The 17,839-nt window shown below is 39.6% G+C and overlaps 1 protein-coding gene across 1 annotated transcript; it reads left to right on the top strand.

The window, feature by feature from the left end:
* Positions 1-2,604: 2,604 nt before the first annotated feature.
* Positions 2,605-3,885, top strand: LOC149088351 (uncharacterized protein F54H12.2-like). Its single transcript, XM_089251874.1, has 2 exons — positions 2,605-3,073; positions 3,233-3,885. The coding sequence occupies exons 1-2, from the start codon at positions 2,605-2,607 to the stop codon at positions 3,883-3,885; spliced, it is 1,122 nt and encodes a 373-aa protein (XP_089108000.1).
* Positions 3,886-17,839: the final 13,954 nt, after the last annotated feature.

Here is a 17,839-nt window from a genome sequence, read left to right as displayed (position 1 = left end):
GGCCTCACAAATGGGATCTGGTTGAGATTTTCGAAAATTTGCGGAGATTTTTCGAATTTGTTTGGTTTGCCTCAGAAAAATCATTTGGCCCGGGGGGCATGATGCTCTTAAGACGGCCCTGTAGTTAATTGGTGTTTTCAATTATAAAAGCACCAATTCAAAGCAAAAAGAGGCACACAAATCAATATCTTCATCTCGCCTGGACGCCCCTAAAAGCCACGGCGCCCACTTTGAAAAACCCTATCATATCACATCACTGGATTTGATGGCTCAAATTATTGATACATTTATTTAATTATCATCTGAGGTTGTGGAGATTAAATTAATCTATTATATCATGAGTGGTCAACTTCTTTCTATTCGAGGGCCAATATAATGTTCAGTTGCTACATCCATTCTGATGTATATGCCACGGTCCATGGTAAAAGCTCGGAGACAAGGTGAGATGGTAAAAGTCCGAAAAATGATGCGAACGTTTTTATTTGGGGCTCATTACCAAGTCAAAACCCGTTTTTATTCAGTCAATAAACCATCATTAATTTATTAGTTCTTGACGCTTATTAATTACTCAATAAATATCGTAATTGAACAGTTTAAAATTAAATTAATTAGGAATTAATGTGTTGATTAATTATTTATTTTCAACAGTAAAAACCCGTTTTGAAGAACAAAAAAACGGTAATGAACTTATTAATTTTCCTAAATGCTGCCACTTATCCAGGTTTAGGTTCACTTGTACTAATTAGTTGGTGTCCCAACATCTCCAGAGGGGTCCAGGGTCATGATGCAATGCGTGGAGAGCACAGAGTAATAATACTATATTTAATATACTATATATATATATATATATAGTAATATACTATAATATACTTTATATTTTAAGTCTATGGATTCAACCGAACCCTGAAATCTAAGATGTGGCGGCACTTCACAGCGAAGAGCACGTATAGATATATCGACGTTTTACCGGACTTAATATTTAGTTATAATAACACTCATCATAGCAGCATAAAGATGACCCCTTCGGAAGTAGATAAAGAAAACGAGAAGTTGGTATGGGAGAACCTATACATGCGAAAGAATAGGAAAAAAGTTTACCAAAAATTTCAAGTTGGTGACCACGTTCGCATTACCCGCTCGAAACACCCATTCGAAAAAGGTTACGAGTCTAATTTTTCCCATGAAATTTTCGTAGTGGATAAATGTATCGAGAGAGAGGTACCCGTATATAAGTTGAAAGATTTAATGGGTGAAGAAATTAAAGGGACTTTTTATACAGATGAGTTGGTGAAGGTGAAATTGGATGAGACGTTCCCCATTGAAAAAGTGTTGAGGAAAAGAAAGCGGAATGGGAAAACGGAACATCTTGTGAAATTTCAACATTACGGTGACAAATTTAACATGTGGGTTGAGCTATAAATACCCCACTCCGCGATGATCTGGATTCATTACATCGACATGTCTTCTTTCTACCTCACGTTGCCCAGCGATGCTAGCATGAATTTTTTCCCCGATAATACTCTCTCAAACTTCACCATAAAGCTCCCGAATGCATTGGAACTCGAGTCTAACATGGAAGTAGCTCTCTCGGAGCTGATATTTCCCCATTCTTTCCACAACATAACGGAACGGTCTAACGGCTTTGAATTTGATTCCGGAGATGGTGAGTTAAATAAAGGTGTCATTCCTTGCGGTTTCTACGAGACTACCACCGACCTCATTAAGGCGATAACGAGAAATTTTAGAAAGGAAGACATTGATTTGACTTTCAACAAAACCACGAAAAAAGTAAAGGTGTTTACGAGGAAAAGTGCCAAGTTAATTCTGCATACAGGGATAGCAGAGAACCTAGGTTTTGAACCCGGTGAATATAAGGGAATGGTGACCGAAGGACCTTTCACGGCTGATCCGAAACTGGACTTTCATCTGTTGTACGTTTATTGTGATATAGTAGAACCGCAGATTGTTGGCAACACCCTCGCCCCATTACTAAGAATCGTGAAAACCGAAGGACATGATGGCGACATCGTCAATGCTGCATTCGAGAGAGGTCACTACATCCCTTTAGCCCGAAGGAGTTTTGAAACAGTTCACGTTCATATAAGGACACATACAGGTCATCTCGTGTCATTTGAACGTGGGAAGGTGATAGTTAAACTACACTTTAGACTGAAACATTTATAAACATGTCGTATCAACCATACCGCTGCTGTATAACCAGCGTTACCGATTATTACGTCAACCAGGCAGGTTAAGGACTTGGATATTATCAGGGTATACCACTACAACGAGGTTATGGTTTTGGATCCATTTTCAGCTCCTTATTCCGATCTGCTATGCCGCTACTGAAAAGAGGAGCAAAAGTTTTAGGTCGACAGGTTCTGAAATCCGGGGTCGATTTTGCGAACGATGTCGTGCAAGGTAGAGATGCGAAAACGGCAGCACTGGAAAGAGCCAAAGAAGCGGGTCGTTCGCTGAGCGACAAAGCGTCAACAAAGGTAAAGAAAATGCTTGGAGGTCATAAAAGAAAGCGTTTAGCGAGGAGAAACGTCATTCGCAAGAAAGCGAGGAAAGTAACAACACACGATATTTTTGATTGAAAAGATGACTCTAATCATGACAAACTCACCCGAGTGCTTGAAAAGCGAAGTGGACTTGTTTGCTTTACCTCCCACGCAAACCGCTATTGAAGGAGGTGAATGGATCGAATTTCTCCCGCTCTCAGGCATCAGAGACGGTCCGCTGGAGTTTAATATTGCTGGAAGCACTGAAGATTACATCGACTTATCAGCTACACAACTGTATATCAAGTTGAAAGTTACGAAAGATGGTAATCCTCTACCGGATAAAGATCCGGTCTCTCTCGTTAACCTCTCGCTACATTCTCTCTTCTCTCAGGTTGATGTATCTCTAAACGGGAGGAACATCACGAATTCGTCTCACACCTATCCGTATAGAGCATACATAGAAACCTTATTAAACTACGGTCGAGATGCGAAGATTGGGCCGCTCACGATGGAAGGCTATCACAAGGACACCGCGGGACATATGGCCGACGCAACAAATAATGATGGTATGAAGAAGAGAACCAAAAAAATCGCAAACAGCCGATCTTACGATATGATGGGAAGAATTCACTGCTCTTTATTCTTCTAACAAAGACTGTTACTCAATTTGGTGGATTTGAAAGTCCGTCTAGTGCGTTCTAAACCTTCGTTCTTCCTAATCGCAGCAACTAGCAATTACGACATCATCATTGAACATGCCAGCCTCTTCGTAAGAAAAGTAAGGGTTAGTCCCGCCGTTGCCATCGGACATGCAAAAGCTTTAGAGAAGACCACAGCCAAATACCCCATCGATAGGGTTCTCACAAAAGTCTATTCAGTGGCTCAGGGTAGCATGTCATTCGTGCAAGATAATGTGTACCTCGGTGCAATGCCACGTCGAGTTACAATTGGTTTAGTGGATAACGAAGCATTCAATGGTACCTTTACAAGTAACCCGTTTGATTTCAAGCATTACAACCTCACCTTTGTCTCCGTATACGTAGACGGACGTCCGGTGCCTCATAAACCTCTGGAACCCAACTTTGAAACCGGGAACACAGTCAGAGCATACAACAACTTATTCAGAATCGAGGAAGATCGTGGCATCGATATAAGCCAACAGGAATTCCAAAACGGCTATACCCTCTTTTGTTTCTCGCTGCTCCCCGATCAAAGTGACTGCGGACACCTACATTTAGTCCGACAGGGTAACTTACGTGTGGAACTGAAATTTGCACAGGCATTACCCAAAACCATCTCGGTAATCATTTACGGTGAATTTCAGAGTCTAATAGAGGTTACAAAGTCTAGAAGTGTCTTGTGTGATTTCTCAAGCTAATGGATTCCGATCAAATTCGACGTGCTCTTCGAACAAACCCGATAACTAAGAAAACATTTACAGATGTTTACGCTAGTAATACTTTACCCTTGAAAATACAGAAGTATCCAGCAGCTTTGATCGTTAACACTGATACTAACACTGAACCCGGAACACACTGGTTGGCGATTTATCTCCACGATAACATGACTGCAGAATTCTTCGATTCATTCGGAAGACCGCCTTCTAATTTCCAGAAAGGTAACATAACGAAATTCCTGAAAAGATATCAACGACTCAACTACAACGATGTGGCGCTACAGTCGGCTGATACACAAGTTTGTGGACATTACGTCATTTATTACGTGCACTGTAAATGTCTGGGAGAGAGCATGAATTCGATTGTATCCCGCTTCAATGTAACCAACGATTTGCGCGTGTTCAATTTTGTAAGAAAATATTTTTCTTTCTAATAAAACTGATTTACATTGTACGCATCTCGTCATTATTCAAAATTGAACCATTAACATTACACCACCCGTTCACGGCAGTCTGTGCCGGAGCAAGCGGCAGCGGAAAAACTTATTTTCTGAAAGGGTTGCTTGAACACCGTGATAAACTCATAAAACCATTACCGGAACGAATAATATGGTTCTACGGTGAATCCCAACCACTGCACGCGGAAATTAAAGATGTCGAATTCCGAGACGACTATGATTTTGAGGGGGTTAATAACGCGTTGCTCATTTTTGACGATCTTATGTCTGAGCTTTCGTCCGAGCAGAAGATGTCTAAACTATTCACTAAATACAGTCATCATAGAAATTTATCAGTGATTTTTATAACTCAGAACTTTTTCATAAAGGGCTGCGGGAAATTACGCTAAATTCACATTATATATTTTTGTTCAAAAATAGGAGAGATTTGAACCAAGTCACTCATTTGGGTAGACAGCTGTATCCTACAAAAATTAAGTTCTTCCAAGAAAGTTACGCAGATGCTACGAAATCCGCTTATTCATACCTCTTGATTGATCTCCGACAAGAGACCGATGAAAAAATGCGTTTACGCACTAACGTGTTACCTACGCAGGTGCAATACGTATATCAACCGAGACGTTAAAAGACTGCGGCAATGAGCGGAGCTTTTTATTTAACGTCATGTCTACGAGAAAGCAACAAGTGTTGAGGTTGTTACGCGCATGTCCTCAAAAACAACGTGCGACATTATTAAAAAGACTTTCAAAATCAGATGTTAAAACAGTTTGTGAATGCGCGTTGAACTTGCTGCACGGTAATATTCCGGTATCGGTCAAGGAGAAGGAGAAACTTCGAAAATATAAGAACACACTCCGAGTGTTAGCAGAGAAGAAGGTACCTTTGTATAGAAAGAGAGAAGTCCTTATACAAAAGGGTGGGTTTTTACAAGTTCTATTACCGGCGGCTATCGGGTTGATATCCAACCTAATAGGATATGGAATTCACGAAAAAAAATGGTGGTCACCGTCCCAGAAGAAAGAGTAAATCGTCACGTTGTCAAAGAGTCACAGCTTTCGGAACTTGACCGCGAGATGGACAAGATAATAAACAGTAAACTACCCGACGATGTTAAGATAAAGTTTTATCAACAAGTTCTGAATAAGAGGAACACCACGCTGGAGAATAACTCACCGTTAAATCTTTCTTCGCTTATTGAAGAGGAAGAAGAAAAACCGAAAGTGCGCGATCTCGACAAACCGCCGGACCCGTTGCTGACTATACCGAAATCTCACCGTCCTTTTTCAGGAAAAATTTTGAATTATTTAAAAGACTTTCCAGACGTCATCCGATGGTCGCCGAATGGTCGACTCATATATAAAGGTGTGAAGATGAAAAACTCAAACATTTCCGATTTGATATCGAAAGTTGTTAGTGTACAAAAAAAGAAGAGCCTTCCAGCCGAAAAAGAATTCTTAGATGGTTTACAAAAGATACGCCTACCGCAACACTTGATAAGAAACAAGAAGTTCAAGAAGAAATGGTTGACTCTGTGAAGCTGCGTGTATTTAGAGGGCTGTTAACCGCGGCTTCTCTTCTCTCGCTGATAACGGTAGTGACACTTGTCTCTGAACATATCGTGCTGATATCAAAGAACTGTACTGTTTCCGAGCCGCTCGGTGATAATGTTTTTTTAACTCACTGTAACACAACATACGATGTTAGAATGTTTGTGAATAATAAAACGCAGATAATATTGAATTCAAAACAATTGCGTCTCTTGATAAACTACATTTGGAAATGAATAAAAAATTTATTCAAAATCGTCGTCGCTTTCTGACAAGTACCACAACCTGCCTAAATACTCAATCTCAGGCATCGATGATGTTGAGGGATCCCCAGGTGATCCAGGGTTTGAGGGCGATTCGGGGCTTGAGGGATCCCCGTGGTTTGGAAATGGTTCCGTTGATGCTTCATCATGAGGGGGTGACCATCGTGCATCATCATCTCTGCGGGTGGGGGAAGGCCAAAGATCAGCGGATGGTTCTGATGATGACTCCGGAGTAACCCTCATCCTAGGGAACACAACAGCTACCGGTTTTACCACGACAACGGTTTGCTCTATCTTGAAAAAAAACAAAAAAAACATTGGTTTTCTACTACTTATGTACATATATATATATATATACACCATTTTTAGTGTATTTTCAAAAGCCAGGGGCCCCCTGACCCTGCCCCAAATGACGGGTCTGGTTCCTGGGCCTCAACAATCACTTTTGGACTGTTTATTCTACTTATCGTGATTCCCTAGCAATGTGCGTTTCAATACATACCCTTACAATGGTTTGCCACTTCTTCAATGCTGTTAGTATATATCTAAAATAGTTTATGCCTTTATAATGGCTAGCACTTTTTCAATCTTCCCATTATATAGGGCTTTTTGAATAGACGTCAGAATCATCATCAGCGTCAGTTTGATTGTCAGGCAAAGGATGATCTCCATAGAAACCAATGTTAAAATTTCCGATTTAAATGCGGAAATTTAGTGGATTTTTCCGTCCCATCAATAATTTAAAAAACTGAATTGAATTCTTGATTTTTGATATATTGATATACGAAGCCCACAAAAAATCTATCTATATATATAAAATTGATTTTCTGTGTGTGTGTCTGTGTGTGTGTGTGTGTATGTTCTCTATACAAATCTACAATTTTTGATCGATCGTTGCATATATACCAAATGGGACCCGACTTGAACGATAGGCTACTTTAAAATTTCGTCAGATCAGGGCAAATGCCCCAAATGGGCAAAAAAACCGTAGGGCAACAATGGTTTTTGGGCCTCAACAATCACTTTCCGAACGTTTACTTTGGTTACCGTGGTTCCCTAGCAATGCGTTTAAGACGTGTATATGCCTTTACAATGGTTTACCGTTTCTTTAATGCTGTACGTATATGTATAATATTTATGCCTTTATAATGGTTTGCCACTTTATTCAATCCTCCCAGTAATGAGAGCTTTTTGAATAGACACCATCATCAGCATCACTTTGAGGGTAAGGCAAAGGATGATGCCCCACAGAAATCAGTGTTAAAATTACCGATTTTACTGTAGAAATGCTGAAATTTTGTGGAGTTTTCTGTCACATACATAATTTTAAAAATTGTGTTGAATTCTAGATTTCTGAAATATTGAGTTTGATTAGAGATATACGAAGCCCAGGAGATCAAATATGAAGTAATTAGCCGGACCTACTTTTGAGTTGGACATTCATGCAATAACATTGATTTCAACTTTTTATTTATATCTTCTCAAGCGAAAATTAATGTCTCCGTAGTGTCTTTTGATATTCAACTGCATAAATTCATAGTTTAGGATGTTTTAAAATTAATTATGGGCCCGTAAAGTACATCAAAGAAATTCCACAGCTTCAATTAAGCATTTTTGAAAGCTGAAACAGGCAGATGGATAAATTAAAGTTCGGGGGGGGGGGGGATCGAAATACCTAGCACCCCTTAAAAAAGAAAAAATATATATATTCGTTTCTATGTTCCTTTAAATCTAGATTTGTTTATATCATGAAGTCGCGCAGGAAGTCGTCATATTGGTTAACTTAGACACGGTTTGCATGTCCCTCAAAGAAAGAGGGAGATATCACGTGATCCAAAAGAGCCTCATTGAAGAAAACCCGGGCAACGCCGGGTATTATAGCTAGTTAAATATAAAATAATTAGTCAGACCTATACTTTTGAGTTGGATATCCATGCTATGACATTGATTTCAGCTTTTTATTTATATCTTCTCAAACATGAAAATTAATGTCTATTTATTGTTTTTTAATATTCAACTACATAAATTCATACAAATACAACGCCACAACAGGTGGATGTAATGCGACCAGTACGCTCCATAGGAAACACTTGTTATCATCATTCTGTATGTTGATGACAGCTTTCTTTTTCGCAATCGATGGAGGAAGAGGAATATATGAGGCCGGCGCTAGGGGTATATATGACGCAACATGAATGTCTAACTTCAACACTTTTTCGAAGACCCAACCGCTTGATGTATTCGTCGAATGAGGATAAGATTTTGTTGCATGCGGTGTCTATCTTATCATCAAACCCATCTTCTGAAAGTAGAACCTCAACCCTCGATCTAAAAAATGGTTCAGCGTATTCTATCTCCCCCAACTCGGTTTGTCTCGAAAATAGAACCTTAACCACTATATAAAACTTCACACCCTTCCTTTCTTCTAATTCTCGGATCAAAATATCCCGCAGCTGACTCCGGGTATGATTTAAAAATGTTATCAAATCAAACTGATTATCAGGTGATGGTTCTATCGTAAAAATGCTAAATGTATTTAACGCCTCTTGTTGTGGTTCTACCTCCGCTTCTGCAAGCGGGGGCTCCACTACTATAGGAGGTTGTTCTGCAACTGGAGTTTCACGGATGCATGTAAGTTCATGCCTCTTCCGATTGTCATCTCGTGCGAAATACCTTCCACATTTTCTGCACGCGAATTTCTTTTCACCTGTGTGCTGCTTGACATGCCTGTTAAAGTGATATTTGTTTCGGAAAGTTTTTCCGCAAACCTCACAAAGGCGAGATGCATTAATGGGTCTGTCACCTTCACCCCGTTGGATGCTTGAACACGTAAGTTCATGTCTCCGCATGTTATCTTTCCTTGAGAAGTGTTTGCCGCACTCCCCACACGACAAGTTTTTTTCCCCTGTGTGGAGTTTACGGTGACGAATGAGGTCGCATGGTTTAGCAAACTCCTTCGCACAGAACTCACATATTCTTTGGGGTTGCTCTACGGTCACACGATCAACCCCTTTGCACACCTGAAAACGAGTACCGAAAATTAACTACCATTCGGGCGAATTATATTATCAATGTTCGCGAGCGAGGGTACGTTACGGTTATTTAAAAAATTTGATAAGTGAAATTAAAAAAAAAAAATAACACTCACAATTCCTACGGGTTGCTCTGCAGTCGAGCAACTAACCCCGACATTGATTTCACATTCCTGAAAACGAGCACCGAAAATTAACCACGACGAGGGAGAATTATATTATCAACTTAATTATCGGAAATTATGGTTATTAAAAAATTACACGAACTGAATTTTTTTTTAAAAAAGAGTACTCACGGTGACTTTCGTCTTCTTTACCCTTGGATTCAAATCCTCTGCCGGTCTTTTAACACAGATGAATTGATTATTTTTTTTCAAAAAAATCTTCTTCCAACTCGGGTATCATAAAGTCATCAGACATGTCCGAATTCTCAAAAATTAAGTCAAACTTCCTTTCGGAAATGCCGAAGTTGGTTAAGGTTGATGCTCTATCATCAACAGTTAAATCATGGAACTCCAGTTCCGAAATTCCGAAGTTGATAAACTGCGACATCGTTAAAAGCAGAAACTCGAAGCGAAAAAAAAAACGACTGAGGTGGACTCGACTAAAAGTGAGATGGTTATCATGGTTTACCCCGAGTATTTAAACCCTCTTATCTAACACGGTGAGGGATGTATATTTGAGGAATGAGGGTGAGGATTTTTGAAGTGCGTGAGGGGGAGGATATGAGGCGCGCGCCTCCGCGCCTCCCCCTGTGTTTGAACTGTCCTTTTTATACTACTTTCGAGTGTTTCTTTTTGCGAACCTTCGATTTGGAAATCCGATGTCGATCTTTGGTTCTTCAGATTGAATCGAACTTTAAAATTGCCAGAATCACTGATCGTAAAACGCAACTTCACTGTGTTGTGACAGCTCTAGATGTCGAAGTATTGTCATATGTTAGCGATTTGATCAGAGCTCCTGTTACAGATGATTCTTACAACCAGTTAAAAACACGCATTTGTCATCAGTTTTCACTTGGACATCAGTTTCAATCGGACTTGGTTAAGGCTTATTATCAGATACCTTTAGATTCTGAGTCTGTTGAAAAAACTGCCAATTCTAGGATCTAGAATTGGTTTTTGAACGTTTAAACAGTTTTGGTATAATTCTTAATCCTGATAAATGCATATTTAGGAAATCTGAGATAGAGTTCTTAGGATTTTTGTTTAACAGCAACGGCATTTCTCCTTTGCCAGAAAAAGTTGACATTCTTCGTAACTATCCGCAACCAAAAACGGTTGATGAACTTCGAAGATTTCTAGAAATCCTCAACTTTTTCCACCGTTTCTTAAAAAACGCAGCATCTGACCAGGCTCCCTTGCACTATTTGTGCAAAGGAAAGAAGAAAAAAGATAAATCTCTCATCACTTGGTCGGGGGAAACTATTGCTGCTTTCGAAACGTGTTAACATGCTATTACCAACGGCACGCTTTTGGCTCATCCTAAACACGATGCTGATCTTTCGTTGACAGTCGACGCATCGGATTTCGCTCTCGGAGCTGTTTTACAACAAACTTCCGATGGTGTCGTCGAACCACTCTCATTTTTTTCTCGAAAGTTAACGACAACCGAAAAGAATTATAGTACTTATGATCGCGAGTTGCTTGCGGTTTATAGTGCTGTTAAACATTTCAGACACATGTTAGAAGGCAGACCATTTACGATCTACAGTGATCATATACAAATACAAATACAACGCCACAACAGGCAAATTGCCCAACAAGGTGGCTGACTTAAGAACATCATGGATCCCCGAGCCCCTACCTACTACTGCTACACCACACATGCACCCCCCCCCGTGGAACCCCCCAACGAATCGGTACATGCGGGAATGTGCGTGTACGTGTAGTGCAACCTGACGTAAAGTTTGTTTCTGTGTAATGCTTGTTATGTGTAGTGCTGCCATCTGCCACCAGTTTTTTTTCTAACTATGAGTGAAGTGTTATGGTTGAATGATTTACCGTTGTAGGACTGTTGCTCTCTGTGGCGAGACTTTTTAACGGGGAGATCGGTTCGCATTTGCGCCTTGAAGTTGGGAACCACAGAAAACCAACTTCAGCCGACCACCACTGTGGGGTTCGAACCCGGATCCTCGCATCTCGAGTCCGTCACTATAACCACTCGACCACCACAGCGGCAACCTAACTGCCTCTAACATGCCTCTAACTTATGTTTTTCACAAAGTCAATGATAACAGCTCTCCCAGACAACGTCGTCACTTAGAACAATGGTTCTCAACCTTTTTTTGTCCATGGAATATGAATAATTTTCTACTCCCCCTTCCTCCCCCCCCCCCCCGTTTTCCCATTAGAAGATAATTATTCAAAAATTGTATGAAGTATAAATATTTTTGAATTTAATTTGATTAATTTTTAATTTATGAAAATAACGAAAAAGCAGAATAAACATAATAGAATACAGTAAAAATAGAATAAATCCCTTGGGGCCACAAAGTGCCTGTATCATCGTAATGTTACTTTTTGTGAAGTTTATTGTTTTGTGTTTTTCTCAGTTTGATTTGTATGTATTATGTGTTGTGTCACACAGTCCAATTAAAAAATATATATATTTTTAATCAATGTGCAAACTCTGCGCTTGAAGACGGCACAATGTCATCAAGTTACTGTACTGGATGAAATTTTTATTATTTTCAAATTAGTTTTTTTTTTTGTGTAAAAGATTATGGTTTCATTGAGAAATGTCAGTTGCAGCTTCCAAAATATGCATTCTTATAATGATAAAAATCGCAAAAAGTGGTAGCAAGCAGTTTTATTAATTTTATTCTCTTCGTGCGGATAAAAGTAGTAATGAGGGAGTAGTCACACAAATGAATGACAATTGAAAAGTTCAACCTTTCACATCGTTTTTAACAATAATACATGTATCAAGGATATAGGTTCATGTTTTAGCCCTACTATGAATTTAAAAAAATGAACTAAAATACGTGTGAAAACTTCCTTAATATTTGTTTGAACCATTCATTCCAGAAAAACCATATACGCAGTGGCAAAACTGTTCATGTGATCAGAATAATGATTCATTATCATGATTTCAAGCCCATCGGAAAATATAAATAATCAGATTTTCAAATAAGAAAATTATCAGTTTGTTGACTTCAATTTCGATACGGTGAAAATCTGATATTTCGTTGGATGACAAGCTACCTTCAAGTGGCTTTTTGGTTCATAATGTGACCGCTCTCTCGCAGGCGAACGAAGCAACGTGCGTGTTGGCTTAAACACAACACAATATTTCACATAACAGTCCGTACTATATTTAATATACAAGGCGCATAGGTAACGGGGCATATGGCATTTTACTGGTGAACCATTGGTCCTAGGGGCATACTTCCAGTTGGAACAAGTACCCGAATAATGTGTAGTACTCAGATATTTGATTAATGTTGACAAGGGTTACATAGTTATTAAAATAAAAATGTTAACTTTTTATGCGGACACCCTGTGCCCCAAAACCCAATTGGAAAGTTGTCTCCCGGTCTCCAACAAAAAATTCAACGTTTCTAATTGCAATATTCACTGAGATATTCGAAGAAAGTTGGGGGAGAAAAAAACAGCATTAAATGCGGAGGAAACCATTTTACCCGCATTTAATGCTGTTTTTTCCCAAATTTCTTCAATTTTTTTAATTCGCATATCTCGGTGAATATTGCACTTAGAAACATGAAATTATTTTAGTTGGCATCGGGAAAGACAGAACAACAACTTCTTAATTGGGTTCTTTGGCACACGGGGACGGTATAAAAAGTTTTTTATTTTTATTTTATAGCTATACAACCCCTTACAACATGAATGACATATCTGAGTTGGACACGTGATTTGGATACTTTTTCTAGTTGGGTATGTCTCTAAGACTAATGGCCGACCAGTAAAGTGCCATACGCCGTGTTACCCATGCAACCGCCCACACGTAAAAAAATAGCTTGAGACGAAACACAGTCAACTCTCATTTTAACAAATACCATTATAACGGGAAAAATATCGTTTTAATGAAAATCCCTCGGATAGGTTTACATAGGAACAATATAAAAATCTGGAATTCCTTTGTAACGAAATTTCGTTATTAAGAAGTGATTTCTCGGGTCTCTTGGAGTTCCAGTCTAATGGGGTTTGACCAAATCGTATTAATAAAGGGTCTTTAATACGCTTTGGGTTTGACTGTATTTCCCCCCAAAAAAATTCTGATATTTTTGCAGTAAAGTAATTGAACTTCGGCAATTTGATCTGAAAACAGTCCTTTTTATAATGATTATGTCCTTTTTACTTTTATAAATTTAGGAAGGAAACAAAAGGAAGAAAGAGTGGGGAGAAAAAGAAAAATTGGCCAAGACGGGCTCGGTTGGGCGTAAATGCCCTCGAAATTCCACTTGTGCGCAAGGGGATTCGTTCCTCACTCTCAGTTTTATGACAAAATTTCACATTTATGAGACGTTTGACTACGGGCACGATTAATCTCTATATCTATAGCTTTCAATATTAAAACATTTCATTTATACGAAGCACAATTTCAATTATTTGACATTTTCATTTTGATTCGAACTCCAGATCTTTGGCATTTAGACATCATTTCCAACTATCAAATCCAAGAAGTTTTTGCAGATTGTGAAAACGCGTTTCTGAATTGGTTTTGCATGCGTATTATCAACACTAAAAACCATAAATTTTAGGTTGACAGACACAAAGAGACGTATTGAGCGGGTTATGGACATTTCAAAGTGAAGACTTACGTGAGAATTTATTGCACTTTTTTTAGAAATCAGCAGACGCAGTGAGTCTCTAATAAACGGATTTAAATTGCTTTAAATGTGGTCATACGCCCTTTAAGAATTTTTTTTCTAATTTCCACACAACATTGTTAAGGAGGATAGGAAAATTGCATTGAAATTATTTAGGATCAGTAGTAGGACAGTTAAAAGGAAGCATTACAGTATCGATTAAAAAAACGTTAAAGAAGTGGTGTCAATCTTGGAGGAAGTCCCAATACAGGGGCGGCTCGAGCTTACATGCCGCCCCTACTGGCGACCCTGCCAGGAGGCTGATAGGGCTTCGGTGAAGGGCACCTGGAGATAAACCTGATTTTTTTTTCAGAAGAAAACCGCACATCGTTTACAGTGCAAAATGTGCGTGACTATACGTCCCGCTTTTGAAGTAGAAAAATTTAGTTTTTGTTCTAGAGTTATTTTACCATTCTTAATAAATGCCAGATAACTTAATCCTTGAAAAAGCACTTATTTTTGTGAGATATTATCACTTATCCTTTAAAGATGATATTTAACGGGGTAATTTTTATTAAGAAAATTTTTTCAAAGCTGTTTCTGGTATTCCAGGGGCCGGACAAGTGAAAAACCAAATTTTTCCTTTGCCTTCATTTGACTATTGTGGATCAAATTCTGAGTGAGGGTATGGGCCCCTAGGCTGGGATCTTTTGCAGGCCCCCTCCCAGTCAGATTTCTCACGGCCCCTTCTATAGTTAATTTATAGCCTGAAAAAGCCAAAAAATTATGAGAATTATCTCGGGCTCTTGTGGGTGCCATGGGTGAGGAAACCAAAATGCACACATGGTCCTTGTAATAGAGTACAGGGGTGGCGCTTGGCCATGCGATCCATTGTGGCCACATGGGGCACCGCTTAAGAGGATGCTAAATCCGGAGTGAATGGGTAAAAAAAAATTCCATTGGCCAAAAAAACCCAAACTGTCGGCTCTGGAGGGGCGCAAAATCCGAAATGAAGGGCCAAAAAAAAATGTTTTGTTAGGAATTGTTTGGATAAATTGTGTGGGAGGGGCATGACCTTCTAAGGGTAGGGCTGACAGAGCTCCAGCTTGAGGCCCGGGACAAAATCCTTATTACTTTTCTTTTTTCACTTTATAAATTAACTGTAGAAGGGGCCCCGTGGAATATCGGGCATGGGCCTCACGAAAGATTCCCTGACGCAGGAGGTAGGAGCTATGGAGGGAGCAATAGGTAGGAGGCGCAAAAAATAAGTCCCACACGGGTACAGATTTTGTCTCGAGCCGCCCAGATAGCTTACATTCTTGTTTCTGGTATTACGATCAGATGCCTTGTCTATTTTCTCAACGTTTCCGTTGTCGAGGTATGACTCAAAAGCGTGATGTCGTGAATTTTTACTGTGTTAAATTTTGTTGTCTTAAGTCTACGCTGCCGCCCCTTACAACCTGCTGCCCGGGTGCGCCGCACCCCTTGCACCCTCGCTTAAGCCGCCCCTGTCCCAATACATTATCACACAGCAATGCAGTTTTAAAAAATTTTAAATTTCGCGGGTATTTTTCCCCATGTATGATTTGATCTCTTGGAGTTCGTTGTAACTGAATTCAACTTTATTTCTTTTCAGCAGAGGCACTGGATTGGCACCCCCTTTCAAAATTCATAAAAAATACCCCAGAGCAATCATTCTCTATTCGATTTTTATAAATATATTTCCCATCAGACCACTCAGTGCTGGTTGAAGATAGCTTTGTGCTAAACTAGATGGCTATCCGTCTGTAATTGCATAAAAACGATGGGTTTTTTTACAAGCTTTCATTTTTCCACCCATCTACTTCTTGGATTACATTTACTACCAGCACTCAAAAGAATGTCAATGAATGGTCAACAAATCTTTGTCTGTTTTCTTTATGGCAGCCCTCTTTGAATGAAAAGTCTTAACACACAATTTTCTTTCTTTACAGTTATTCCATTTTGCTTAAACCTCTTCTATAGTTTGTGTCAGGGCCTACTATCACCCCCAAGTCGTAAAACCACCGAGATTACATGAACCACTTTTTTATTTCCTTCCTCATGTTAATGTTACTTGGATGGGAAAAAATTACGAAAAAGATATTCTATGAATTTTGTTTGAAATTAAATTTTTTTAGTCAGAGTGACTAAAAAAAATTTAATGTCACAAATTTCTTCGTGGCCCCCGTATTAGTAGCCGTGGCTCCCCTTTAGCAAGATTTTCATCCGTGGCCCCCCTGGAATATCCTAGGGCCCCCCTGGGGCCATATGGCCTCCGGTTGAGAACCACTGACTTAGAATACATATCTCAATTTTCTACGGACATTCGTTACATTCAGGGTGAGTGAAATATTGTAGCAGATGCTTTTTCCAGATTGTCCGAAATGAATTTACCTGACTCGATTGATTACGCAGCTATTGCTACTTCACAGAGTACAGACGCCGAATTAACGGCCCTCCGACAACCAGGTGGGATGCTCGATATGAAACCTATCAAATTCGGTCTTAAGGGTACAGAACTTTTTTGTGACTTATCCGCTGGAACTATCCGTCCCTACGTTCCAGAAAAACACCGATATCACGTGTTTACGGCCCTTCATAACCTCGCCCATCCAGGCGTTAAATCAACTGTGGACCTTATTTTTCAACGATTTGTGTGGAGTTCAATTCGCAAGGATGTCACACGATGGACCAGGACGTGCATCGATTGTCAACGCTCAAAAGTGCATCGCCACACTCGATCTTCCATCGGTGCATACCCTTTGCCTCAATGCAGATTCTCGCACATTAACATCGGCATTGTTGGTCCTCTTCCTCCTTCTCGGGGTTTCACCTACTGCCTTACCTGTGTGGATCGATACACCAGGTGGGTAAAGGCTTCCTCGTTGGAAAACCAAAAAGGAGAAACTGTCGTAGAGACATTCTACTCTGGCCGGATTAGCAGATTCGGAGTTCCGGAATCGGTTACCACCGATCAAGGGAGACAATTCGAAAGTGATTTGTTTCGCATATTCATTCCTTTTCTTGGAACACAGAAAACACGCATGACAGCGTATCATCCGGCCTCCAGTGGCATCGTTGAAAGGTTCCACCGGCAGCTCAAATGTGCCATACGCTGCCATGCTACGGAACGTTGGACTGAAGTGTTACCTACCATACTTCTGTCCATCCGAGCTAGCATCAAACCGGACATCAACACTTCTGCTGCTGAGATGGTTTATGGATCACCATTGCGCCTACCTGGCGAATTCTTCCGTAGTTCCGATCCTCAGCCAACACAACCGGAATTTCTACGTGGTCTACGAGATCACATAAACACTTTATGTCCGATCCAAACTTCAAGGCATCGGACTCACAACGTTTTCGTTCATAAAGAACTTGCTGTTTCTTCCCATGTGTTCGTGCGGCTGGACACCGTACGAAAGCCCCTTCAACAACCATATTTGGGGTCATATGAAGTGATTGAACGATCTCCAAAAGTATATACAGTGAACAGTGGCGTAGCCAGGTTTTGGTCCGTCGGGGAGCGAAATTGTGAAATACACCATTTTTTGTTCGTGCTTAAGGCCGGTATTACACTGTAAAAGTTTGATAAAATTTCTTTTACAAAATTTGACAAAAATCTTTTATAAATTTTATATTAAAATTTTTTTTTACAAAATTTATTTTATAAAGGAAATGGACCACATTACACTATAAAAGATTCATATAAAATTGTTTTTGCAAAAGTTTTCGTCAGTTTGTCATTTCGTCAGTCTTCGTTAGTGTTGTGCTGTTGCTGGTAGTAGTTATGGATGAAGAAATTTTTTTTACCATTTGCTATGAGAGGAAATTTATCATT

This window comes from Pholcus phalangioides, unplaced genomic scaffold (genome assembly GCF_987345545.1).
Source record: "Pholcus phalangioides strain wild (caught in Gottingen) unplaced genomic scaffold, Ppha-v1.0 ptg000003l_1, whole genome shotgun sequence".
In the NCBI taxonomy this organism is placed as follows: Eukaryota; Metazoa; Arthropoda; class Arachnida; order Araneae; family Pholcidae; genus Pholcus; species Pholcus phalangioides.
This window is presented reverse-complemented; position numbering and strand designations above follow the sequence as displayed.